At 38.9% G+C, this 27865-nt stretch overlaps 1 protein-coding gene across 4 annotated transcripts in view; it reads left to right on the forward strand.

Moving 5' to 3' along the window:
• Positions 1-27506, forward strand: part of EPM2A (EPM2A glucan phosphatase, laforin) — a 98260-nt gene extending 70754 nt beyond the window's left edge. For 3 of the 4 annotated variants that reach the window (XM_084889307.1, XM_084889306.1, XM_084889305.1), the window contains 2 exons: positions 18264-18505; positions 25092-27506. In XM_084889307.1, coding sequence (XP_084745433.1) covers positions 18264-18505; positions 25092-25369 — 520 coding nt within the window. In that variant the 3' untranslated portion in view covers positions 25370-27506. The remainder of the gene's footprint in view (positions 1-18263; positions 18506-25091) is intronic. The other variant, XM_084889308.1, reaches the window with a different exon arrangement.
• The last annotated feature ends 359 nt before the right edge of the window (positions 27507-27865 follow it).

The raw sequence follows: 27865 nt of genomic DNA on the forward strand, positions 1-27865 counted from the left end.
AACATGGATTTTTTAAAAAATCCTTTTTCCTTTTAAGCCTGCTCTGTCCCTAGAAATTTCCTTCTGAACAATCTTTTGTTTCTGATGTTAGCAGAGATGTGCAATAGGAACTATTGTGTATCTCAGTGCTTGTAGGTGATATTTTTATTACATTAGATCTTTTTGAAGGAAAAAAAACCCAGGGATGCAGTGAAAGTGAAAGAACCATTCTGAGACCTCAACAATGCATTGGTCAATGGTCCTTAGCCAGAATAATGGCTATTGACAGTTGATGGGGTTTCTAAAGTTATCCTTTAATCCAGGGTATTTAAACTAGATATTGTTACTTTAGTCAAGGTGGAGTAAAAAAGATAATAAAAATGGTATAAGAGATACTGGAAATATGTGTAATTAACTGAATATAGAAATGGATTTGAACATTAGCACATAAAGCTTCAAAATACCTTTTTCATAAGATCATTTAATATTATTCTCTACTTGAAAAAACAAATTAAGAAACAGAATTTGGAAGTACTGTTAAATTTCTCAACTGAAATAATAATGAAATTATATGGCAAAAATGTTCTTCACTTTTGAAAGGATTTAGACAAGAAGTGGAAATTCCCAGGATAGAGCTGAGGGGCAGGATCTCTCTTCTGCCTGAGGAATCTTATATAATAAAAGCCTAATATACTAAGTGTCTGGTTGTCTGGTCATCCATTCAACCATCAAAGTATAATATGCTAATGATACGCTCAACTGCTTGCTATGATGTGCACTGACCACCAGGGGGCAGACGCTGTGACCCATAGGTTAGCTTGCTGCTGGGGTTTGTCCAATTGGGACTAAGATGGGCCAGACATGCCCTGGAACCCTCCCTCAGTTCCTCCCTGGCTGGCCAACCTCCTGCATACCTCCCGGCCTGGATTGTGCTCTGGTAGGGTCCCTCAGCCCGTCCTGTGCCCTCTTGCAATCTGGGTCTTCTCAGGGGATGTTGGTGAGCCCGATCCCGCAGGCCAGGCCAAGGGATCCCACTAGTGCACAAATTCCTGCACCAGTCCTCTAGTATAATAATAAGATTTGTCCTGACTGCTACCACTATGACAAGGAAAAATTAGAAATAGGAAAAAACAAAAAACAAAACAAAACAAAACAAAAAAACCACCCAAAACTGTGAACAGTAATTAATCAGCTAATTTACATTTCAAAGATGAGTAATGAGAAGTTTAAACCTGGAAATTCATGAACTACAAATGATGCAATGGCATGTATAAAACTTTACCTACAAATGCACCTTTATCAGGTTTTGCTCTTATTCTTTGCCACCTCTCCTTTTTTTCTACTTTTCCCCTATACTTCCAGACTATTTCTCTTGGTGGCCCCCACCCCACTTTGTTTTACTGTTTTCCACTATGCCTCTGTTTCCATGGCTACTGCTTAAGCTCCCTCTGGCTTTTCCTGTCATCTTTCCCTATCTTACTGTCCTTCCCCTTTCTTTATTTTCTGCTTGATACTTTATTAACTGGCTACAATATGAGATTGAAATATAACATATTTTGTACTTTCTCTTCTTAATGTGATAATCAGGTGAATTTGGTCTGTGATAATTCTATTCATTTGATTCATTCCTTTATTAAACTTTTTTATCCTCACCAAGGATATGATTTTATTGATTTATTTTTAGAGAGAGAGAGAGAGGGAGAGAGATAGAGAGAGATTAATGTGAGAGAGAAACATTGATTTGTTGTCTCCCAAACATGCCCCAACAGGGGATCAAACCCACAACCTTTTTTTTTTTTTTTTTTTTTTTTGTGTGTGTGTGTGTGTGTGTGTGTGTGTGTGTACAGAAGATGCTCCAATCAACTGAGCCACCTGGCCAGAGCAGATTGATTTTAATGTTAGTAACTCAGTAGCCAGTTATCAAACTGCTGGTGGCCTGGTAATGGACTCATGCACATTGAAAGGAAATTAATTAGAAGGTGGCTGGAAGGGCAGGACTGGGCGTGACACCCTGGAGCCAACCTCCATCGGTCCCTCCCGGCCGGCCACACCTGGTAGTTCTACCATATACAGGTAGTTCTGAGATGAGGACAGTAGAGGACTGAAGTTCAGGAAAACCTCCCTAACTTCCTGAAGCCTTCAGGCTGGAGATCCAGGGAAGAGTCAATATCTCAGTTCAAGTCTGAAGGCTATCTACTGGCTAAATTTTCTTTTCTTCCTGGAGTTCAGTCTTTTTTTTTTTTTTTTTTTTTTTTAGGCCTTCAACTAATTGGGTGAGGCCCATCCACATTATGGGGGTAATATACTTTATCCAAAGACTTCTGATTTAATATGAACTTCATCTAAAAAATATCTTCAAAGAAACATCTAGAAAAACGATTGACTAAATACCTGGGTACTGTCGCCAGCCAAGCTGATACATAAGGCTAACACTCAGATTATCACTCACTGCCTATAGGGGATCTTCTCTTACCTTCACTATTTAATTTATATATTGCCAATAAAAATGCTTTGCTAATAATTCTCTCTTTCTGGAGAATGCTGACTAATATAATATCAATAATAGTTGAGTCCTATGGCTTCAGTGGAAAACAATCAGCTGGAGGATTGTTGTGCCTCTTACTATCTTTTCCTGCATTTAACCTGCCTAGATGAGGAGCTCCTGGAGATCGGGAAGATAACAACAAAGGTCTGCTTTGGATAAAGACTTTCAGGGGGAGCATCCTTTAATTCTGATGTTTGAAACTGTCAGAAATTAATATGCAAAACCATAAGCATATCATATGGATTTCTGCTTTCACTGGTTATTAGGAAGGCTTTTAGAGAGAACAGGCAGCGTTGTGGAAAGCACATCAGTTGAAATGTCTAAACTTCATTCTTTGAGAGTTGCAGGGCCTTGTGCAGTTTCCCCCTTGTCTACATGCTCTGTTTCTGCTTGTAGGGTAAGCAAGATAACAGAAGTTCATTACCCCGCACAAACAGGCAAAACGAATCTGTGTGATACAAGTCCAGGCAGTGGTTCTCCTTGTAATGACCAGAAACGGGGAGAAGTTCTGGTTCTGGTTTTGGGTGCTGGCTCTATAGATATGTTCACTTTGTGAAACGTTTACTGAGCAGTATATTTCTATGTGTTTTTTAAAGTGTGTTATGCTTCAGTAGAAAGGTTTTAAACGTTTCTGCCTTGCAAATACTTTCAAAAATGGATAGGGCTCAAAATTATAATGTGCCACAAAGATAACCCAAATAACTTGTTACAGCATTTCCATTCAATAGAGTCCACAAGAAAATTAGTAAAGGCAAAACAAAAAGAGATGGCAAAGTAGACAAAGGAAAACAAATTTCTTTGCAGTCCATTAACTGACTTTCAGTCGATCCCTAAAATTGCATTTCATATCTCTGGTACTGTACTTATTTTCCTTGTGATATTCATCTCGAGAAAGCAATGAGCCCAAATAGTTGTATTTGTGAAAATGCTTTTTGAGGTTTGTTAAAACAGGATGGAAAAGTCAAAGTCATAGCAGTATAAAGAAACAAATAAAGCCTCTTACAAGAATGTTTGAAGCTTCATGGGTCCTAAAGTCAGAAAATGGAATTATTGAGTGTTTCAATAAAGCTACGGGACCATCCTCCTTCTGTAAGTGTCACACCAGCCAGCTACTTTTAATATCAGTGAGAAGCAGATGGATAGAATTTTCATGCACACAGAGAGTGTGTGGGAAACAATAAAATATACACAACATTTTCTACAGTTCCTTTTTAATCTATTTAATAACGTAACAGAATCCCAAATTAAGAGATTAAAAAAAAATGCATCTGAGAAGCTGAGTGTGTTAAGCATCAGCATAGTTAAGGGCTCACTGCAATCCTCCCTCTTCCCCTTTGGTTATTTTATATTCATGGCCATTCTTCTTCCCTTGTGTAAAAATAAAAATATACTGTTTAATTCTTAATTCTGTTGGCTGGATGGAAAAGGAAATCCTTTAATATATCCCCCAATATTTCGGGTTGTGGAAACGCTGTGCATTGCTCAGCAGCGGCAGAGGAAGGCTGCCTTTACATTGATAGAAACAGGTGTTCTCTTTTAGTTGTCAAGTCAGCTCCCTTCTGAGAATCTCAGATAAGTGGTCCAAATTACATCTAAGAGGAAAATTCGCCAAAGCATAATTACTTTTCATCAGGGTGCCACAAATAATGAAAAGAAAAGAACATTGGATGCATGTTGTAATCTACTTAATCACCATCATTTTAAAAAGCTGATGGAGAATTCCTTACTTCAGGACAAATTGTATCACTTTGGTGGTAAATTAGGCATATTTTCTAAACACTAAATTATATTTTCTTCTACTTCACACTTGGCTAAGAAAAGCTGACTACACTGGTCTTTGTAGCAATGGAATATAAGAGATAAGGTTTGCAGCTGCCATTTGGAACTGCATTTTTGTCTATTCTTCAACAGCTTCCTGTGTTTCTATTCATATTGAATGAATCCTCTCCTTTCTTTTTCTTGGTAAGATGCATTCAATCAGTGTTACTATCTGTGCAGAATGCAGGCATATTCCTTACATCATCTTGCCTATCCATCCTCCTTCTCCTCCTCCTTACCCAAGAGCTAAACTTTAGACAGCATTAGATTATTAGTAAGGTAGAAATAGTAAGGCTTCGCTCAGTGATAAACAATGATCTTGCACAGTGCATAAGAAATCTTATCAGGCCGAAACCGGTTTGGCTCAGTGGATATAGCGTCGGCCTGCGGACTGAAAGGTCCCGGGTTCGATTCTGGTCAAGGGCATGTGCCTTGGTTGGGGGGGGGGGGGGTGCAGGAGGCAGCTGATCGATGTCTCTCTCATCGATGTTTCTAGCTCCTATCCCTCTCCCTTCCTCTCTGTAAAAAATCAATCATATATATATCATATATATGAAATCTTATCAGAATTTCATGTCCCATTCCTCTGCATTTAAGAGAAGTTCTAGAACTGGAAAATTTCAATAAATGCACGATGGAAAATCCAAGATGGGTAAAACTAAGTTTGACTACAAGCTCAGCCATTTGATTACATATGGGAAGTTGCTTAAACTCTGCCTTGGTTAATTCATCTATAAAATTACCCATCCTGTAAGAATCAAATAGCATAACTAAACAATTTTTCTAGTTTGTATTTGATTAATGATAGTAATTATAAAGGCAACCTAATATTTTGTTGGGGGTGTGTAGATAGACCTATAAGGAGGGGATTGGAAATAGGGCCCATCCTACATCAGCTCCTTTAAGGAGGGTGGGTCAAGGCCTTTAGGTCACTTTCTGTTTTTCCAGGTTCTTTCTGTTTCTTCCCCATCAGCAGTTCTTCCTCTGTGATCCTCCCTGTTCATTCTTTCCAGTCCACATCACTGAGACACTTCCACCACCGTAGCCACTCTCTTCGCCTCCCATGCAGATGACTGTTTCCTTTCTTCCTCCAGCCAACAGGCTCGATGGAATAGAAATGCCCACTCAAAATAAAATTTGTCTTGATGATCAAGTTACCATAGGGAGGAGCTATAGGCTTCCCAGTACCTTACACATCGAAAGCAGGGATTGGCAGACTGGTTCTATAAAGGTCAGACAGTGTTCACTGAGTGGCCAGATTATTATCTCTGAATACATAATAATCTGGCCACTCAGTGTATAGCCTATATAATAAAAGGCTAAATATGCAAATTTTCCCTTTGACCAGGAGTTCGACCAGCAGGCAGGCTGGCCAACTGCCCATGTCCCCTCCCCTGGCCAGGCTGGCCGGACCCCACCCATGCACAAATTCATGCATCGGGCCTCTAATTTATACACTGAGTGGCCAGATTATTATGTGTTCAGAGATCATAATAATCTGGCCACTCAGTGTATATTTCAGGCTTTGTGGGCCACTTGCTTTCTGTTGCAGCCCTTCACCCCTTTTGCTATAATGTGAAGGTAGGTATTGACCATATGTAAGCAAACGAGTATGGCAGTGTTTCATGAACACTTTATTTACAAAAAGAGGTGGTGAGCTGCACTCGGCTCATGGGACATAGTTTTCTGAGTCTTTCAGATGTTGAGATGAGTTGCATCATACTAGAGTTTAAAGGGACATAGCAATCATGTAGTCCAGTTTTCCCCACCATGTGCTCTCCTGCAACCAAAGGTTAACTGGTCAAATATATTTTTGAAATGCTATGTGTTGTGTTTCCTTGTTAGAGGTTCACCAACATATTAGCATTCTTAAGGCCCTGACTTTTTTTGAGGGTGTACTATTAGCAATAGAAATAATAACTAATGCTTTAATAGTTTTTACCATGTGCTTGAAAATGTTCTAAATGCTTTTACATATATTATTTTACTTACTCTCACCACTCTATGTGGTAGATAGTATTGTTAATGCCATTTTATACTCAGGTTATTTAATCTGCCCAACATAAGGTAATTAGTAGATCTAGGATTCAAATTTAGGCAGCCCAGCTCCAGGATCCATGCCCTCAGCCACCGTCTACCTTGTCGTAATATCTAGACACATCTGTGAAACAGTGTGAGCTGATAAAGTGCTTCTTTAATCAAGTTCCCACAGTTTACATATTAGAAGTGAACTCTAGAGAGATTCCAATGACTTTGTAAAGGTTGCAAGCTTAATTAGTAACTGAGATAAGTCTACAAATCAGTTAAATCACTACCTGGTACTTGAAGAAATGTTTCAATTCATCCTTTATAAAGACAGAAAATACTTTAAAAATGAGTAATCACTTCTAATTTCCCCCTTTAAATTCAGAGTTTATAACCAGTTTCATTTAATGGGAGTAAATATACAGTTAGATTTTTAAAAGGTAGAATTGTTTTTACCTTATTATGAGGCAGTATTATTAGGCAATCCCCTGTCAAGGGAAAGATGACAAATCTTTATCTTCAACTCTGATCTCTCTCTCATTTTACATCAGTGATCTTGGGGCCTCAATCTACCTTAAATCAGTTCAGATGCTTGAAAAAAAAATGATATTGGGCCCCATCCAACTGTCTCAGAATTCTGTTTCATTAGGATCTTGAGTGAATATTCCTAAAGATACCTCTAAGCGATTCTGGTATGTAGCAAAGATTGTGAATCACAGCTCCAGAATCACATTTATTATTGTCTGCTAAATTTGTCCACTTGCAGTAACAGCTAACATTTAAAATACAACATGTCATGAAATGAAACATGGCTATGGTCCATGGGTTATAATTAATGAAAATGTGACCACATTCCAAGCATGACTGGAACTTTATTATTGCAGATGAATTGTACTGGCAGCTATAAATTCTATCAGTTTTATGTGAGTGGAACCTTTGGATTGACATGCATAGCTGTAGAACTGTAGACCAAAGCTCAGGGTGTCTGATAAGTTGCTGCAAGTCTATGTGGCTCCCACAGAACTGGACTCTACCTTTTGTGTGACTGGTTATGCCTGGGACCAATCCTCCAAAATACTGGTATTTTGGAGAATTAGATTTTGGCACCATTCTCCACCTACTTGTAAATATTATAATAATTTATAGTAAATTAATTTATAAAAGAAATCATGTGTAGTAGAAGAATTCAGGCTAGAAATAGACCATTTATGAGAATAAATGTGATAGAAATAACTGGGGACTTGAGACAGTCTAATTGCTACTATTGACACCAAATTTATTTTTAAGTTTTCTGGCAGTTAAGGCAAAAAAGAAAACATGCTGAATTACACGATTTATATTATGGCTGAAAACAGCTTTCACATTTGTCTGCAGAGAAAATTGGTATTTTGAGCTAATTTCAACCAGTAATTTAACACATACATCCTTGGGATAACACAGTTGAAAATATCTTCACCACAGTTTTGCAAAAGCCATAGTCCATAGTTGTTCATTCATTCATTCATTCACTCACTCACTCACTCACTCACTCACTCACTCACTCATTTATCTAATTACCTATTTGCCTTTAAGGGCTAACTATATGCTGGATATGATGTTAAGTTCTGGGAATATGGCGATCAATAAGACATTCTTCTGCTTGAGTTCACAGCAATGACGAAGAAATGCTCAGGAATACCAACATTTCAGAGTGAGAGAGTCCAGAGTGAATAAATCATTTATACATATTATTGGGACACAAAGGAGGAGTCATGGGGGAAAAGGGAAGATTGAGTAGTCTTGATTAGATGGATGAGCAGTGAGAATGCATTCCAAGAGGAAGAACTGCAGGGTTAGAGGTAGGGAAGGGAAAATGCATGGCACCTCAGAAGACTTGTAAATCCCTCCCCTAAATTGGAGGGTGGAGTTCATATGAGGATTCTGGATTAATGATATATTAGGGATCAGATTCACAAGGGTCAGATAAAAAATTTGAAGCTTCATAAGAAAGTGATGGGAATCAGCTCTGTATTTTAGGTAGTGGAGTCACGTGATCGGTTTTGTGTTTTAGAAGGATCACTCTAGCTACATGGTGGGAGACAAGTCACTTACGAGATTATTGGTGTAATTCCCTTCTTAAATGTTGAGAGTCTGAGGGGAAACAATGATAATGGGAGAAAGTGGACAGACTTGACAGCAAGGAGACTGACAGTATTAATGACTACAGGGAAGGAGAAGAGGAAAGAACTAAGGAAAGTCTCCTGGCTTAGGTGGCTGGGTGGCTTGTAGTATACACAGTTTAAGGAGATCAAGAACCATGGAGGAAAACTAGGTGTTTGGGTGAGGAGCAAAGGGTGGAGATGGTGAAGAAGCATTTAACTGACACTTACAGGACATCGAGTGTTGAATTCCAGTAGAGCATTGAGATCTGAGCTGGAGGCAGTAGATTTGTAAATAATCATCATGTAGATGGCAGTTACTGATGGCAATGTATATTAGTGAGATAAGAGCATATGAATTGAAGAGAGACCACAGTTTGGAACTCTAAGAAACACTCACACTAAAAAGGCTTGCAGAGGATATGAGCTTATGAAGGAAACAGAAGCATAGTAAATGTAAACTAGAAGTAGGGTAATGGTAGTGATCCATAGGCTAATGCCTAGTAATAGAATTTGGGACAGAGATAGAAAGTGCACATCAAATTGTCTCTGTAAAAGATAAATTGTGTCAGATGGCACTTGGTAGATGCTGAGTCTTTGGCTGCTGGACTGAATTCTCTTACCAGGAGCCTACATATATTATTTGATGGATAAATGATGTAGATACATGATATGTTTCAAAAGTTTGATATTCAAAAATTTTTCCACACACTTAATCCCAGTGGTGAATGCAGAATAACTTTCCTGAAAATTTTTGAAAATATCTAAACACTTGCATAGTGAAAGGTTGAGATGACAATGTCCTGGGCTATGATACATAAAAGAGGAATTTTAGCTTAAAAAATTTAAGATGAATTTGTACCAATTAAACACTTCAGTGAATAGAAGCTATGTATGCTCAGTGGAATGGACGATCTTAAATAAAACTGTATTGTGAGGGTCTTGCCAGAATGAATGAAGTACATATTAGAGCACTGTATAACTGAATGCAATTTCATGATGATTAGGGTTATTTGATATTTACCTATTTAAAAATGACAGTGATAGTTTGCATATGATTGGTACTTAATTCTTTTTGTGAGTTGTATTGGAATACATGTCCGCCTATTTATTTAAGACTTTTCCTAGTTAGAAAGAGATAAGTGGATCAAGTTTTACTGAACCTGTCGTGTTCTCCCATATCTATGGGTTCACAGGATCTGTGGTAACTTAAGAAAACAGGCCTTTTTGATTTGCACATGCATCAGAGGGCTTATTGGCTATCCTGGCTTCTCTCTGGACATCATAAAATACACTCTATGTGGCCTGACTCCCGGCTGAATGAAACAAGCAAAATTTCCCAGGGATTGTGTAGGTCCCAATATCACAATATTTTCTTCAGTTATGCATCTCTCTTTGTTCCCTACTCACATCTCAAAGGGGAGAGGAGATGTTTATTTTTTGTCTTTTTGGAACCTTATCGAATTTCTGACACTCCTGAATGCAGCATACTAACTACATCAGAGTTCTCAACCATTTAAATTCCTTCGTGTCCCATCAATTTCAAGTCTTGTGTGTATTTTCCCCAGTTTTAGATCCCTATGTAAAATCTCAAAGTGCATATTTTAAAATATAACACTAAAGGGAATTTCAAGTTCCTACTGAGAGGCCAATGAGCACTGTAAACAAGGAGAAAAGAGGAATGCTTTAGAACTAAGGAAGGTCATTCTGTGAACACAGCCGTTTGGCTTCTTGCAGATGGGAAATAAAGAAAGAGGGATAAGGGGATTTTAAAGTTTTCTGTCATCAGTAGAATATTTAAAAATAGCAAGCATCACTGCATGGCTGACATGAGGCCTCTAATATTAGCATCAACAATACAGATCAAATGTTTGTTTTTTGTTTGCTCTAACAGGAGGTCTTATTTAGTTACTTCTCAGTGCATCTGAGCATTATGAATTGCATTGAACTATCTTGTATAATCCTATCTAATAAAAGAGTAATATGCAAACTGACCGTCACTCCAACACACAAGATGGCTGCCCCCATGTGGACACAAGATGACTGACACAAGGTGGCCAGCAGGGGAGGGCAGTTAGGAAAGACCAAGCCTGCAAGGGAGGGCAGCTGGGGACAAACAGGCTGGCAGGGGAACAGTTAGGCATCAATCAGGCTGGCAGGGGAGTGGTTAGGGGGTGATCAGGCTGGCAGGCAGAAGTGGTTAGAGGCAATCAGGAAGGCAGGCAGACAAGCAATTGGGAGCCAGCAGTCCTGGATTGTGAGAGGGATGTCCGACTGCTCATATAGGCCTGATCCTACCCAGGATCGAGCCAAAACGGGCAGTCAGACACCCCTAGAGGCATCCCATATTGGAAAGGGGGCAGACTGGGCTGAGGAACACCCCCCACCCCCATGTACGAATTTTGTGCACCAGTCCTCTAGTAATATAATAATAGTATTTTGATTAAATAGCATTATTAAAGTATTCCTTGCTACTCAAAGTGTGTTCCAAGGGCAAGTAGCCTTGGTGTAGGAGGAACTTGTGAAATTACAGAATCTCAGCTCCAACCTAGATTGACTGAATGACTATACACATCTTAACATGATCCCCAGATAACTTGTTTGTGCATTAATATTTGAGAAGCACTGGCTTAGATGAGTATAACCATAGGATTATCTAAAATGATGTTTTGGTCAATAAAATTATAACGAAAACAGCTATTGTGGCTCAGAGTATTTAATAGAAACCCCTTTCACACCAGGAATTCTTGTATTTCAATAAATGAAATGATTGGCAATGATGAAGAATTAAAATTAAAAAAGAAGAAAATCACGATTTTTTTTTTCATTTTTCAACCGTCTTTCCCCCCTAAATTTGTTTTTATTTTAGAGCTGAAATAAAGACTCATATGTGAAAACAATACATTAAAAATGTTTAGTAAACTGATTAAATAAACTAATTCCATTGTCTATAGTGGATATTTTATTAATATGAATTAAATCTAATTGATGGGCAACATATCCTGTGTACAAATTCTAGGGTTTTCTAGAAAAACCCTACCTTATTAACATTTACATTATAGAAATAAAGTTTTGAGTGCAAAACTGAAAGGAAGTTTGAATAGTATAATATCAAGACTTTAAAGGGAAAAAAAAGACTTTAAGCATATGGCTGCCATTGGCATGATGGTTAGTAAATAAAATGGTAGTTAATCTGAAACTTGTCAAAATATATAGCAAAGAAACCTAGATATATAAGCTTCATCTAGGGTAGACCTGTTTAACAAATTGTAGATTATGATGCCATATTAGTAAACTTGTGGTAATTTTTTTATTTTTACATTCCCTCAAACTTTTCATCCAATTCATGTGCAAGTTCTGTTACCACACTTTTATCTGTGCCAGTAACTGTATTCCAAACTATCGCTATCCCTCTTCCCCTTAACAGCCAGCCATCTTTTAAAAACTCTAAAATAAGCCCATGTTACTACTCTGCTTAAAAATCCTTCATTAGTTTTTAATTGTTTTTATATTATTATACAAATTTTCTAGCACATCAGTAAGTCCTAGCATGGTTCTCTCAATCTGTCTCATGCCACACTCCTTCCTTGTTCACCTCACTTCATGCCTCTAGGTGTCTCTTAGTTTCTAAAGTCTAACTCCCCTTAATCTCCCTCATTTTCTTGTCAGGGTTCAGCTTTAATGTTACCTTTATAGAAGAACTTCCTAATCGTTTTATCAGAAGTCTAGCTCCCTTGTGGTTCTTTATTTTAAGTTCCCATTTATATCCTTGAGAGCACATTACAATTTAATTTCATAAATTTTATACATTTTATGTCTTTCCTTGCTTATTGCCGGTCACCCTCAAAGAATGTAGGTTCAACTGTGGTCATACCGTGACTATCTCCCTCACCATTGCTTATTGGGTGCCTGGCATATCACTACATGTTTGTTTAATAGACAAGGTGACTTTAAAACAAATAAAAGTGCATATGTTTAACTTTCATCACTTCCTTGATCTTCTTTGGTTCCTAATTCATTATGCAAGTGATTAATTTTAAACAAATCCTTTTAATTTTATTATTAGAAAAAAAATATTAAACATGACACTGTACTCTTTCAAGGATGCTTAGCATTGGAAACAAAGTTAGTATGCCAGGATTATATTTTATTAGAGTGTTTTGTTGACAGTTGTGTCAAGAAAACCAGTTGGTGCTGCTCTCCTAGCAATTTGTCTCAATCTTTGTATTACCTTGTGATTGATTTTAAGAAAGTGATGTGTGCTAATTGCCTTATTTACCACTTGAATCTGTCAATATGGCATATAAACCATATTTCAGGGCAATAAATGCACAAAATGAGAAGGCCAAACTCTATGGGACTAAGAAGTTATGAGTCTGAGAGACTGTGCTCTTACACATTTCAGGTAATTCTTCATTGAGGGTCATTCTCTGAAAGCCAAGAAAAGGGACCCAAGATTCTACTCTATTTATCAAAACCAGACAACTTTAGAACTGAGACATCAGATCAGGAAGGAAGCCAGGTGGTCCAGCCAGGCTGGAGGTGCTCAGGTGAGAGTGGGTAGTATTGTAAGAGAATAATTTTGGCACCACAATCAAACATTAGTCATATTCATAGCATTCCAGACATCGGATGAAAGGTGAAAACTCTCTGCTAAAATGTTTTACTTTAAGTATACGTGATGTGGGGTTACCTGAAGAGTCTGGATGATGGAATGTACATATTTTAAGTCTGAATGTTTAGACCTTGTATTCATCTCCTGGGGCTTCCATAACAAAGTGCCACAGCTAGGTTGCTTAAATGACAGAAATTTATTGTCTCAAAGTCTGGAGGCTACAAGTCTGTGATCATGTATCTGTAGGGTTGATTTGTCCTGAGGGCTGTAAGGGAAGGACTGTTCCAGGCCTCTTGCTTTGTCTTCCTTTATCTTCTCATTGTCTTCCCTCTTTACACGTCTGTGTCCAACTTTCCCTTCTGATAAAGGCAGCAGTCATATTCAATCAGAGCCTACCCTGAAGACCTCATATTAATCTGATTACCTCTGTAGAGACAGGTCTCTGAATAAGATCACGTTCTGAAGTGTCAGGGTTAGAACTGCCACACAGAAAATTTGGGAAAACACAATTCAACCCATTGAAGACCTTTATAAAATAATTTAATTATATGGTATTTTATAATATAGAAAATAAAAGAACATATGTCAAAATATTTGCTTCATGTGGCTGTAAACTACATAGTATGTCTAAAAAATTGAAGAAAGTGACTGCATTTTTAAGAGAACAATTTGGTCAGCACAATCCAACATTAGTCATATTTGTAGAATTATAGAGCACGTGCTCTATATATATACAATAGTCTATGATTCTTATGAAAACCACAATAAAACTCTTTCTTTAAAATAAAGAAGTTAATTAGTATCACTCTCTAAATTGGAATTTGTCTTTGAGCAGTTGTCCAACCTTCCCTGGAGTCTGTGGTCAAGCACCCTTTTGGGTTAGAAGTTTGGCATTAATTACCTAGAACAACACCAGAGGACACATTTTCTGCAGAAGGAGCTCTATGTGCTAATGAAGCTCGGAGTTCACTGGGAATTGCTTTTAATGTTTCTCTTGCTTTCTCACTAATGAGATCTAAATTGTAGGAATGATAGATGTTTTTCCCCTGACCCATTATTTAAAAGCTGATCACATTTTAATTTCACATCAAATTGCCATAAAATATTAAATAAGGTAAATGTAACATAATTATCCAACTTAAGATATGTGCTAATTATATATTTATTTACTCTTAACCAGGTTTTGTGAAGAACCTCTGCAAAGTCCATTTTTTCTATCTCTGAAATGATGCTGCATTTGTATGGCTAAGAAGAGGGCATGATAAGAAATTAACAAAAACCTATGTTCATATATCGATCTCATCATTCTTGTGGTTTTCCTAATTTTTTCCCCTAGAGACAAAAATAATGCTAATGTTCACCTTCAGGAAAAGGTTATTCTGTCACTTCTCTGGCCTTTAGTGATGAAGCCTGTGATGTGGAGTCCATATAATGGTCTCATTTCCTGATATCTCTTGTTTTTTCATGCCCCTCCTGCCAATACATCATATTTTGTTTGTTTTCCCCAAAGTGCATGGATGCACATTCTGCCTGATGTGATCATTATTGCCAGCGAGGCCTCCTTTGACTGACAGCTGAGATGTAGCAAGCTGGCTTGGATTCATATGCTTCAGTAACCATCGTAGCACTGGCCCTAGCCTGACAGGTGGAGCAAATGGTGTAGTACTGTGATCTGACTACCTGGAACCACAAATCCAGGTTTACTCAAATAAATGAAAGTGGTTTTGATTTGCAGTTGAAGAAGGTTCCAGAAATGTCAGCCATGCATTTCTTTCCTCTGGTCTTTAGCTACATTGTAATATTTCTAGAACTAATTTTATTTAAGTCCAATCTTGTTGGATCAGAGAGGCATTAGTCAAAGCCTAGGTTAAATAAATTTTTTCCTTCAAAAATACATTCTTAACGGATATAACTATATTAAATATTTGTCATGACTCAGCAGTTGATTTGACTTTTTTAGAAGAAATGACGCATTAAACACATGGGCATACTTTCTCAAAACTGTTCTTTCCTAACAGTTCCCTTTCCTCACTCTCTGTCTAAGAATCAGTTGCAGCCTTGAAACTGTTTTGGCAGAAAGGTAAAGACTTAAATTTAGATATACATGTGCTAGAATTGAGCAAATCCACATCCTCTCATTTCCATATTTTGTACTTCTACAAAAAAGGTATTGAGAACTGAATGTAAGCTTCTCTTTCATATTTTTTTTGGATCTGCTGAGCTGGTGATGTACATCCTCTGGCTAATTTCTAAGGGAAAATAGTCCACAGTTTTAGACCTCACTCCAGAGCCATTTTATGAGTACTTTTGGGGTAGAGCCTCGTAATAGCAGTTTTTATAAAAGCACCAGGTTTGGGAGCCTCTGGCCTGGGATGGCTGAGTGTCAGTACCCATTTGGTACCATGGACTTTGGCTTTTCCAAATAATCTATGGTGAAGTTGCCAGAAAGCTCTGATAAAAACTCAATATTAATAGTAAGTTACTCATAAACTAATCCTCTGGAAGTTTTACATGGTAATTGACAATTTAAGCTATATATTTTGTTCCATTTTTTTTATATCTTTGAAGTTTGGTATGCCTTGCATTAAAACTACCTTTACAGAAAAATTTTATTCCCTAAATTCCATACTGCAACAAGTTTCTTTTCACCTTTTAAAAAATTTCCTATTTTTAAAGTTATTTAAAGTATCATGGACTCCAAAAGAAAATGAAAACTAAGATGGAATGCTTAAAACTTGACTTTTGATGGCATCAAATTATTCTCTTTTGAGTGGATAAGTAAGAGTTTAATTACTATTTAGAAAGCAAATCATGCATCTTATTACTTTCAGTTTTTCATATACTAGAAATATAATATATCACCTACTGTTAGAGCCAACAAACTGCACTTTAGCTGTCTGATTAAGCAGCATCCATTGATTTGTGTGTTTTTAACAAGCCCGGTATTTTGTCTAAATGTCTCATATAATGGTTTAGTAAATTTACTTTATATATCTTTCTCTATCCTTCAATACAGTGCTTGTTTTTAGAATTTATCTTTAGTTATCTATCTCCTAAGTCCAGAACATCTTGCTTAAAACATCAGGAATTGTTTTATATTCATTTTTTAAATAAGACTGACTTCTTGCATTTCTAGGGGAAGAATTAATTATGTTATAAAAAAATTGGAAATAATCTGATACAGAAACTGGTGTTTATATGTGTGTGAGAATGTGTGCATGTGTATTTCAAGGGCTCATTTCCATTATAAAATGGATGTGGGAAATATATATATTAAGGTAGCAAGTTTAGGTCTGTTTACCTTTGACTTATTCTGAATTTCCCAAGGTTCCCAGTTAGTTTAAACATACTTGCAGAGCATGGCTGAATGAAATGATAGAATAATACCTTTCTAAGCAACACACATGATTCTATGCACTGACTCTGGTTTGGGATTCTGATTTCTTATTTTTATAGGCTCAAATGTCCCGATTTACCCATTGTTTATCTCTATGAATTATTTTTTGGTCTTTATGCAAATCTTGCATGCTAGCCATTTTATTCTGGCATTTATTTACTAGCTAAATACTAAGTACTATCCACTCTAATGACAAAATATTCAAGTGAACTCCGGGTAATTTTTGGAATTCGGCTTGCCAATCATGAATCTATGTTTTAATATTTTACGAATGCACTTCAAGATTTTCCCAACAAAAATCCATTGTGTTCAAAAGGCTATAATTCTTGGTTTTAAAACTGAAATGTCCACTTCCCTCTCTTTCAACTTAGGGTACTTCAGTATTCTCAGTTAAACCCAAAAGAATAAGTATGGCAGCCTAGCACTACTAGCTACTAGACATCCAGCAGGTTATTGGAGGAGGAATTTTTAAAGGATAATGGAAGGGAGTATGGAACATATAGATAGAGGTAGGTTTCTATTCTCACTCATCAGCCAGAGGGAAGGGGCAGTGACCCAGGGGTTATGAAGTTTCCATTCCTGCAAAGATTAATTATTGAGAAAGCAATGTCCTGGTCAAGCACAGCTCTGGGGCATGCTAAAAGGGCACCTGTTGATGCACTTTTTCTCAGCCTACTGGGTCCAATGGGATATCTGAGAATCCTGCAGTGAGAATTTAAAGTGGAAAAGCCTTTTGGTCCTATTCCCCACTTCATAGTAGCATTAAGTCTTTCCTGGGTTTTTCACTTTTTCTCTTTTTAAAATTGTATTCCCTTTATTTTCTCACAACAATCCATAAGGAAATTCCTAATAACCCGTTAGACTTAGAACCTAAGCAACAATAAAAAAAAATTGGCTTATTCTTTCCTGGAGGGTAAGTAGGATGCAAGCTTTAAAAATACAATGCTGGATCTTATATGATATTTCATTGAGGATGGAATGAAAATATTCACAATTTGAGATTAGTCATTGTTTTATTACCTTAACATCTACAATAACAACAACAGCCAAAAGGCAAAAAACAAGCTGGATTTCATTTAAAAAAAAATAGGATGAATATTCTATTCTCTGCAGCATTTAAATGAGGGATACACAGAGCAGTGAAAAATTATATTCAAATAGCCATTGAAATACAAAAGAAATTTCCAAAACAAGTAAATTATAATAGCTAGATAAAGTCCACTTACATTTATTGTGCATTCACTAGTGTTGTTAACATCTGCCTTTATTATTATCATTATGTAGTATACTTTAAAAAAAAACAAGTAAAAAAAGAGGAAAAGATAATTATTTCCACCCAATGGTACATCTAGAAGATTCCTTCTTTTTCTCTCAGAAAATAGAGTGAAGATTTTTTTGATTTGTCCTCAAAAAGCCACCAACAATAAAACTGGAAGAGTGACAAATTAGCTCTAAACACCCACAACACCTTCTGGGTGGAGTATAAATGGTTAATCATGAGTCCCTTTAAAAACATATTTTTATCTGTCTCTTGGATGTTATTTAAGATACTAATGGGTTATATAGTCTTATTCTATCTACATGATTGGAATACATAGAAAAAGTGAAAATAAGAAGAGGGAATGAGATATATTCTTTACCTGTATCCTGAGGTGAATAAAATTGCACTTTAATACTACATGTTTTATGCAGCTTTTCAAATCTCAAACTATAATAGTAATACTTGACTCTGTATGTTCTCATTAGAATTCTACCAAATATCTGGCTGGGTAGCTGCCCTCGCCAAGTGGAACACGTAACCATCAAACTGAAGCATGAATTGGGGATTACAGCGGTAATGAATTTCCAGACTGAATGGGATATTGTACAGAACTCCTCAGGCTGTAATCGCTACCCAGAACCCATGACTCCAGACACTATGATTAAGCTATACAAGGAAGAAGGCTTGGTCTACATCTGGATGCCGACTCCAGATATGAGCACTGAAGGTAAGCAGCGGAATCATGTTGGTTCCTTGTGAAATGTGTTTCAGAGAAGCCCTGGCCTGTCTGTTTGTCTATCTATCTATCTTCTATCTATCTATCATCTATCCATCTGCCAGCCTACTTTTCTGTCTATAATAGATTTATCTAAATATGAATAATAGAAATGGAGTAAAGAAAAGGGTTTAGATTTAACATTTAATATGTATATTTTGATAACTTGGTTGGTACTCTGTTTTGCATGGGTCTTTGATTTGTTTATTCATTAAACATGTATTTATTGCATATCTGCTGTGTGTGTGGCACTGGTGACCGATAATACAGCAGCAAAGAGAGGCAGGACAACTCCTGCCCTCATAGGGCTTATAATCCTATAAAATGACCACAAATAGAAATTAAAACTGATATTTTTGTTGTTGTTGTTAGGAAGATACATGGATATAGCTATGAGAGTATGCACAGACAATCAGACTCAGGAAGGGGAGTCAGGAAAGTGATCTGGGGAAGCAGTGTTTGAACTAAGGTCTGAAGAGAGGGCTGGGGTCAGTGGTGAGGCTCCCAGGCAGGGAGAGCAGCTGTCCAAGAATCCCTGTTGCAAAAGAGCATGGAGGGTTGGAATTGAAAATAGGCTTGTGGACTGCAGATCAGAGGATGAGGGAAGTGAGTCTTGAGGGATTTGGGCATAATAAGGACTTCAGACTTTACCCTAAAGTGGTGAGAAGCAGTGAAAGAATTATCTGGGAGTTGCCCAAGTAATCATTTTCTTTTCCTTTAGAAGTACACTTTGATTGCAAAGTAGAGAATGGATTGGGTGGGCCCAGAGTGAATCCAGTTCACCAGTTAGGCGGTAACTGCAACATTTAAGTGAGAGAGAATGAGAAAGATAACGAAGTTCAGGGAAGGGTTGTGATAATGAGGCTGCATTTATTGCGCAAGTACTGGCTGAGCCTGTCTTTGTGAAGAGACAATTATGATGTGACATGGGTGCTGCTTGGGAAACAGACATGGTTTTGATGTAATGGTAAGGAACAATAAGACATGTTCAAGACTAACTACAGCACAGAAGGAATGCGATGAGAGGTATGAGTGACGTGCTCTAGGAGAGTTATGGTGTGAAGAACAGGCAGGCAGGTGACATGAGTGTCTTGTCATTTCAGATGGAAGAAGAATAGGCCAAGGCACAGAGGAATGGGGTTTTAGAGGAATGGTTTATATTTCAGCCTGGTGGGGAGAAGAAGGTTCTTGTAGAAAAGGAATGGAGCTATTTGAAGCCAAGAGAACCGAGTTGCACTGGTAACATGAACTAGACGTCAGCAGGGGGCAGCAGAGGGCTGTGAAAATGGCACAGGCTAAGGGAGTCTGGGGAAAGAAGATCCTGATGCCCAGGGAGGAAACGTTTCTATTGTCAGTCCTCTTCTCTCCAAAGTCCATATGTATCAAACACTCTTCTAAGCAATTGAATGCATGAATTCATTTAATTCTCATACCAGAATCAGGACAATTAGTTATCTCTATTTTGCAGAAGAGGAGACTGAGGTACAAAAAACTTAAGTAACCTGGCCAAGGTAAAGAACAGAGACACAGCCTGGATTTCAGAACTGTCTGATCCACAGCATTGCTCCAGACACCATACATGCCCACATGAACTCTTCACACACATTCTGCAGACCGCCACACTTTCAATCTGTCATTTGCATCATTAGGTGGAATTAGGCAGAGGCATGGGTTGCCAGGGAAGCAGCTAAATCTCCCCAGAGTCAATCATCAAGATGTGGGTGGGGACAGAAGACCTGGAGAATCGGGTTTCCTGGCACGGGGCCACATTGGCTCTTTATGAATCTCAGGTGGTCCTGCTGGCTGAGCTGGATCCCTTTGTGGGCCTGTGTGTGAACTGAGCTATCTCTGAAAATGAGGTATAATTTTGTTCCTTAAGGAGGGGATCCTTTGGTTACTGCTCTTGGCAACGCTGATCCAAAGATGCTTAAGTTAGCCACACAAGCTTTGTCTTTTTAAAAAACAAACAAACAAACAAACAAACCAACAAAAAACCATTCTAATTTGTATAGAAGAACGCTGGTTGAATCTAAATCGTATTTGTCCTGTCCAGATTTTTTCTCTAGTTGCAAAACAGAAGAAATTGTTAGAGTGTCAATAGCTTCCAGAGAGCGTTTGGATTTTCGCTTCTTTAATTCTGGTTTTATAGCATTTTTATCCCATTGGGATATTATGTGTGATGAGGCTCAGAGAAGTTGAAATAAATTTCAACTTAAGTCCCAAGTCCTTGAGTTTGTACAATGGATGGTATAGCTAATAAGAACTTTATCTATATTACGTTGCAAAGGTGGAAAATAAGGTATACTAGAAGATATACACGCATCCCATTGTCTCTTTATGAATCCAACCCATGTTCTGATTACCTGAAGTCCCTGCTGACGGATCGGGGGTTTGCATGCTCTTCCCGAAGATCCACTGTAGTTGTATTTAAACCTTTTGGGGGTCTGCCTTTGTGAAGGGAGAATTGTGATGTGACACAGGTGATGGTGGGAAACAGAGATAGATAAGGTCATTCCCCTGTGACTGGGGGTCCCCCTTCCACACTGACTACACACAAAATGACAGCAAATGAAAGCTCCCCCTTGAAAAAGGCTAAACCCCAAACTACATAGAGTTTGTTTGTTTGTTTGTTTTGTTTTATTTTTGGTTCAGCATAACCCAGGGAGTCACCAAAGTTTAATGACCATTTTGGAGTCCCCGAGGAATTTTTGACCAAAAGTTCCAGGTATGTGGCTCAAAGTATTAGCACAGTATATATATATATATATATATATATATATATATATATATATATATATATATATTAATTCTGCTGAATATTTCTAGAACTTTAGAGAAAAATCCATCTGAAAACGTTTTGAGCCACATAATGCTGTCAGCGAATGCCTGAGAAAGAAGACAGTTTGTTAGGACGACCTGTTCCAATCAATTGTGCCATCGATCCTTATCTTGTACATTTTGTCATATACAAATGGATTGGTTAGGTTTTCTCTTTCTTTTTTTTCTTTTTTTTTAAAATAATGATTTGATTTGTGTTTTTCACCTAAGAAACAGAAAGCTCCCAAACCTAGTGTCCACCTGGAAAAAACAAGTGTGCTCTTAAGATTCAGTTTTCCTTCACAGAGGAAGTGCTCTGCTTGTGTTCTGCCTTCTGTCAGGGCAGTGCTTGGATAACAAATGGTCTGCCTGGCCTCCCACACGAGTCCGTGTGCTGCTGAGTCCTCAGCTACCCGTTGTCACAGTCTGAGCTCTGGCCTCTGACTCAACTCACTGAATTCAGCTCTGCCATGAGGCAACGGCCCTGACCTTGGAGCCACAGGCCCTGTCTTGAGCCTCATCACCCTGCATGGCTGTGTGATATGGGGCTGACTAGTTCCTGCATTTGGAAAATAGGGATGATAATTTCTACTTTACAGGATTATAACCGTAGAATAAGATGATGGATATGAACGTGCTATGAAAAATCACTAAGTTGCGGTGTATTTGTCCCAAGTACTTAAATTTGTTCCAAAGGATGTTATAGACAATATGATTATTATCTATATTGCATTGCTAAGGTGAAAAAGAAGATATAATAAGATAATAATATGCCGAAACCTATTTGGCTCAGTGGATAGAGTGTTAGCCTGCAGAATAAGGGGTCCTGGGTCTGATTCCAGTTGGGGGCATGTAGCTTGGTTGCGGGCACATCCCCAGTGGGGGGTGTGCAGGAGGCAGCTGGTCAATGTTTCTCTCTCATTGATGTTTCTGGCTCTCCATCCCTCCCCCTTCCTCTCTCTGTAAAAAACAAAATCAATAAAATATATTAAATTAAGATAATAATAATAATAATGATAACAACAACAATAATAATATGTTCAGACATCGTGTGTGTGCATGTGTTGGAAAGGCTGAAAGTTAGTGCCAGGAATGATTATTTTAGGGCCAGCTTAGGTAAACCTTGCATATCATTAGGCCCTAATGCCTCAGGCTTCCCCAACATTACCTGTCCCCCTTATCACCACCTTTGTTTGTCATTACATGATTTCTGGAAGCGTTTGGTCATTTCAGAGTTAGATAGCCTGGAAGAGGTGGGGATTGAAGTTAGATTAGCGTGTCAGATCAAGTTGGTGTTATTGGGTTTTGTTTTATTTTGCTTTAATTCATGTACTTACCTAAGGCCTTTTGAGCATCCACTGAGAGCTAAGGCCTACTGTGAGTTCAACAAGAATGTTTCAACTTAGTTGCCAACATTTAAAATTTTGACTATTTTACATTTTAAAAATCTGCATTTCTGTCTTGCCTTTAGGTATAATTATTTTGAGGAATAAGAACTTTTTTTTTTTTTTTTTTTTTTTTTACCCAATTAAATTCTACGTGGAGCCAAAATACACAAAACATAAAAATCAGGGCTCTAGTTGACATTGGGTTTGTTATGGGAGCTTTTATTCCTGGGTGGGTTATGTATTAGCTAAGGCTCCCTAGAATGGTATTCAAGAAGAGCACTGTGGGTGCATTGGGCACAGCTGGCCCCTCTAGAGGTGGTGGCAGAGGTACTCAATCAACCTCAGGCCAGATGTGACTGTCACACAGGGGTGTAGGCAGAGCATGACCAGGCGGGTGGGGTGCAGGGACTGACTGGGAATTTGATAGATTGACAGCATGGGGGTCAGCAGGAGCTGCTTAGATGGCAGTTCTTTCTACCTTTCTCCTGCTATGTGCTGTTCTAAGCACTGAGAGGGCAGTAGCTCCTTTACAACCACCTCTTAGCAACAATGAGCTTGGGACTATTATTATCCTGTTATATCTGAAAAAACTGAGGCACACAGGTTTTTCAAAAGATTATTTCGTCATGGCCACTCAAACCCAGCCAGCCAGATGCCAGAGCCTCTGTTCTTAAGCCACTGTCCTTCCCTCATCTGCCTCTGGGAGAGTGCCATAAACAACTGTCTGCATGGCAGGCCCACCCAGGTCTAACCTCAGAGCAGAGCAGAGCAGAGAGCAGTACATCAATCAAAGCTATGGCTCAGTTTGGACTCTGAGAAATCTTGAGACATGTAGGAGCTGACGTGCCTCCAATTTAGATGCCCTCAGGGACCAGGTAGGCAGCACAAAGAGCAACACACTCCCCCTTGCCCACCCCCCACCCCAGAACTGCAGAGTATACCCTGCCTAAGGGAATTCCAGTTAAAACATCTCCAAACTGCTCTTTAGATCCCCATAGTAAGAGGGATTAGCAGAGCATCAGCAGCAAAATTAGAATATTGTCCTGGTTTCACGTAGATTTTTTGTTCCTGTCTCCGAGCTGGAAGCTAAGGTAGGCCCGCTGGATAGAGTGGTATCTGACAGGGCTTTCGGGCCATGACCAGGTCTTTGGAAATGTCTGCTCTTCTCAGGTGCTGATGCCTGATCATAGTGTGTTGTGTTGGACTTTCAAGCCTTGCATTATAAGGGTATAGCTAAGGAGGGAAGTCTGAGTGGCTCTCCTGTGAGAATTCTGGGCCCGGTGAAATCTGCAGGAACATCATTTGAGGGAGGGGCTTTCCCACCTCTGCAATCCTCCAGTGGGCTGGCAGTGTGAGACTGCGGCTCTCAGAGGACACCACACGTTGTGTCTCTGTGGTTGAGGACAGAGAGTAACTGGAGAGATCAAACCATAGGCATGAAGTTGTATTTCTATGGTCTCTGTATTTCCTACTTTCATCCATTTTTGAAGTAATTTCAACTGATCTTCTTCCACCTGTCCCCCAAATCCATGAAATATCTTTGAGAATCTGTAAGCAGAAGAAACTGCAGCATCCAGGAGTGTGATGATTTTAGGGGGATCTCTTAGAACTGGCCTTGGCAGAGCATACCATATCCTCTCTCTGGGCAAAGAAGACATCTAAATCATCTTGTAATCAAAAAAGTAGTCATGAAGCTGCAATAACTATAATCATAATTGCCCACGAAAGGAAAAACGGAATTAGTTTTAACGCACACTGCACCATGAGGGAATAAATTGACAATTTATCCAATATCCCAGGTGTATCAATTAATAAGTTAGTCATCTCATTAGACAAATGGAAACTAGCACATATTGAATGAGTAAGGTTGACTTCTTTAATCTGGATGGACTAATTCTGTTTTACATTTACTTGGAGGATCCCTTTGGATGAAAGGAAATTGAGGTGACAGGACTGTCAGGTCCTCTTTGAAATCCTCTAAAGTCCTCTGCTGGGTCTATGCTTACGGAAGATGTAAAAACCGCCCTTCTGACCACAGGCAATGGTGAACCTCTCTTTAGGGGAAATGGGTGCGAGTGCAGAAATCTCTCAAAGGAGCAGCCAAATCCAGTGACAGAGCTGCCCATTGCTTCCGCAGGGCTCCTCCACTCCATCATTAGCAGGATGTGATAGTGCCTCACTTTTTCCTCCAATGCAAAGGAATGCAGCAGGCTGTGCTCTCCCTGCCTCGCGGGGCAGTGCCCTGTGACGTCACGGGGTGCTGGAGGAGTTACTGATGGCGCTGTTGGGGTTTCATTAATTCACATGTCTGTGCTGTGCTTTCTCCACCCCAGGCCGGGTACAGATGCTGCCCCAGGCGGTCTGTCTCCTGCACGCGCTGCTGGAGAATGGACACACCGTGTACGTTCACTGCAACGCGGGGGTCGGCCGGTCCACGGCGGCCGTGTGCGGCTGGCTCCACTACGTGATGGGCTGGAAGCTGAGGAAGGTGCAGTACTTCCTCGTGGCCAAAAGGCCAGCGGTCTACATCGATGAAGACGCGTTGGCCCGGGCACAAGACGATTTTTTTCAGAAATTTGGGAAGATGCGTTCTTCCATATGCAGTGAGTAGGTGGCCCATCCTCCTCCCCTCTCTCCCGATTTCCTTTGGAAGCTGGAGCGGCAGTGGTACAATGACCTAGGAACAAAGATTCCGCCTGAAGAGACAGGTCGCTGGCTTCTCCCCCCAACCCTCCTGCTTTAGTCTGAGGCTGACTTTCTGTTACGCTTTGGTTGAGCTGTATCGCCTTTGAAATATTTTACAAAGGAAGCTGTGACTGACACACGAGAAAAGCTACAAGCGGCTGGGCTGTGCAGTTGTTCTAGCGTCAGATAGAAAGGGAATGCGTGCAGTTCCTGCTGCTGGCAACCAGACCAGCCCTTTGCGTGATGGACACTGCATCTGTTGTATTATGAAGTCATGACAACACTTGCTGCCTTGTAACGTGGAATTCAGAAGAAAGCTAGGATGTTATGTAGATTTCATCACTTTCATCCTGAGATTATAAAACAAGAGCTGGCGAATTGCCAAAGAAGGACACGAGGGTAGAAGCCTGGACTGTGACAAAGTAAGAGCTCAATGTGACAAAAACTGATGGCTTTCTAGATCTTATTTTGCATCCTGCTTCAAAGTCTGTTCTGTTCCAGGGCATCACCTTCCTTATCTACCCACAACCCTGGGTAATACTCAAAGTAGAGTTATATTTTCTCTACTTGATTGAGACTCAATGAACATAGATAGCTTGCCCAGGGTTTCCTGGCTATTCACAGATGAGCTTGAGTTTATTTGACCCAGTGCTTTTTCAACACAACTTGTTTTACCAGCAAACTGGAGTGAATTCAGCTTCTCTATCTCAAAATAAGGTTGATTTTCTGCAGCAGTTTCTACCGTGAGAAATGAAATAGCATTCTGATCAGTTGCCAAAGAATTTAGGAGAGTACTTATATTTTGAACAACCTATTTTAAAGCATGGTGGACTGTCTCAAAGCAGCCTGAACTGCAGAAGAGGAGCTATACAGGGTGGGGCAAACGTAGTGCATGAAATAGTTTATTCTTGTATTATTATCAATTAATTGTTGTATTATTTTCCATAGGAAAAATTGTAAGCCTACTTTTGCCCCACCCTGTATTACCAGAAAAGCCCAAAGAACCCAAATCCACAGGTCATTATGCCCCAGGTTGGGAACGATCCTGGTTCACACTCAGTTGAATACAGTATGCAGTTACTGCCCCTCCAGAATTTGCCACTCACCACCTTACCCTACATTCTATAGGAAACACAAAGATGGACAACTCTTTGCCTTCCAAAGCTCACAGCCTGGGAGCAGCCCTGTGTGCAGTCAGCTATGATGCAGGATTGAACTGTGAGTGCCATGCTAGAACAGGGAGAGGGGATGTAACTTTTATTGGGTGCCTCAAGTGCTAGCTGTTTAACCATCTTATCACTCTTCATCTTCCGAGTACCCTATGAGAGAGGCTTTGTTATCTCCGTTATGGAGACCAGGAGGCTAAGGCCCTGAGAGGCTAAATCAACTGTGTAGGATACATGGTGATTAAATAGAAGAAATAAGATGCAAAACTAGGTTTTTCTGACTCAAAGCCTATACTTCTCTTATTAAACTATGATGCTTATTTACTTTTCTGCTTCTCTTTCCTTTCATAAATATTTATTGACAGACATGAGAGTCTGATTTAGGAAGTATGGGGTATAAGAAGGATATAAGGTGAGCCCCAGTGGAGTTCAGAGGAGAGAAAGATGTCTTATGACTATTAAACTCAGGGGAGATGGCATTTGATTTGGGCAGAGAAGGCTAGACAAGACACATTTCTCCCGCAATTTTATAGTTAGATTTATAAACCAAGATTGAATAACCTGAAGTTCAGCTCCCTTGTTAAAAAGAACTAGAGATAGCTATTGTATTAAAGTAACCCCTTTATACTATTAATGTGTTGTATGAAATTTAACCTTAGAAATGAAATATTTCTAACTAATTATGTGTGTGTGTGTGTGTGTGTAATATCTAAGAAGTCAAGTGTTGTAATTTCCACTACAGAAAAACCTTTTTGGGTGGATTCTTTTGTTCTGATAGGCAAAATTATTTTAGGGCTATTAAATAATATTTTGGAATAACCTCTCTCTTGTTTCCAATGAATAGATGTCTAATGTATTTCAAAATCACCTGGAAATTTTGCTAAATAAAAGCATTAAAAATGACCTCTGTGTGCGGGATTTTTTTTTGGTAAAAATGTTATTAATTTTGTCTGCAATTCTGAAGAACAAACTATGTTTTCTTATTTGTAATCTGGTTTATTCCTTTATTTTTCAAGGGAACAAACAAAGATCCCGAGACATCACATGGCTCTTGTACAGCAAGGAGTTTCAATTAAGGGTCAGAGGAAAGGGATAAGCTGGGAAGCTCAGTCAGGAGATTTATTTTGGTGTTGAGGAGTCATTGGAGAATTCTTGGGTATAAGAGAAGGCAGTGTAGTTAGTGGAAAGAATTGGTGGGAGGATTAATGAAATCAGAGCAAGCAGAAGAAAAATGGCTAAAATGGAAAAAAAGCAAA

Source organism: Pipistrellus hanaki, assembly GCF_964339955.1.
Source record: "Pipistrellus hanaki genome assembly, chromosome: 7".
Lineage (NCBI taxonomy): Eukaryota > Metazoa > Chordata > Mammalia > Chiroptera > Vespertilionidae > Pipistrellus > Pipistrellus hanaki.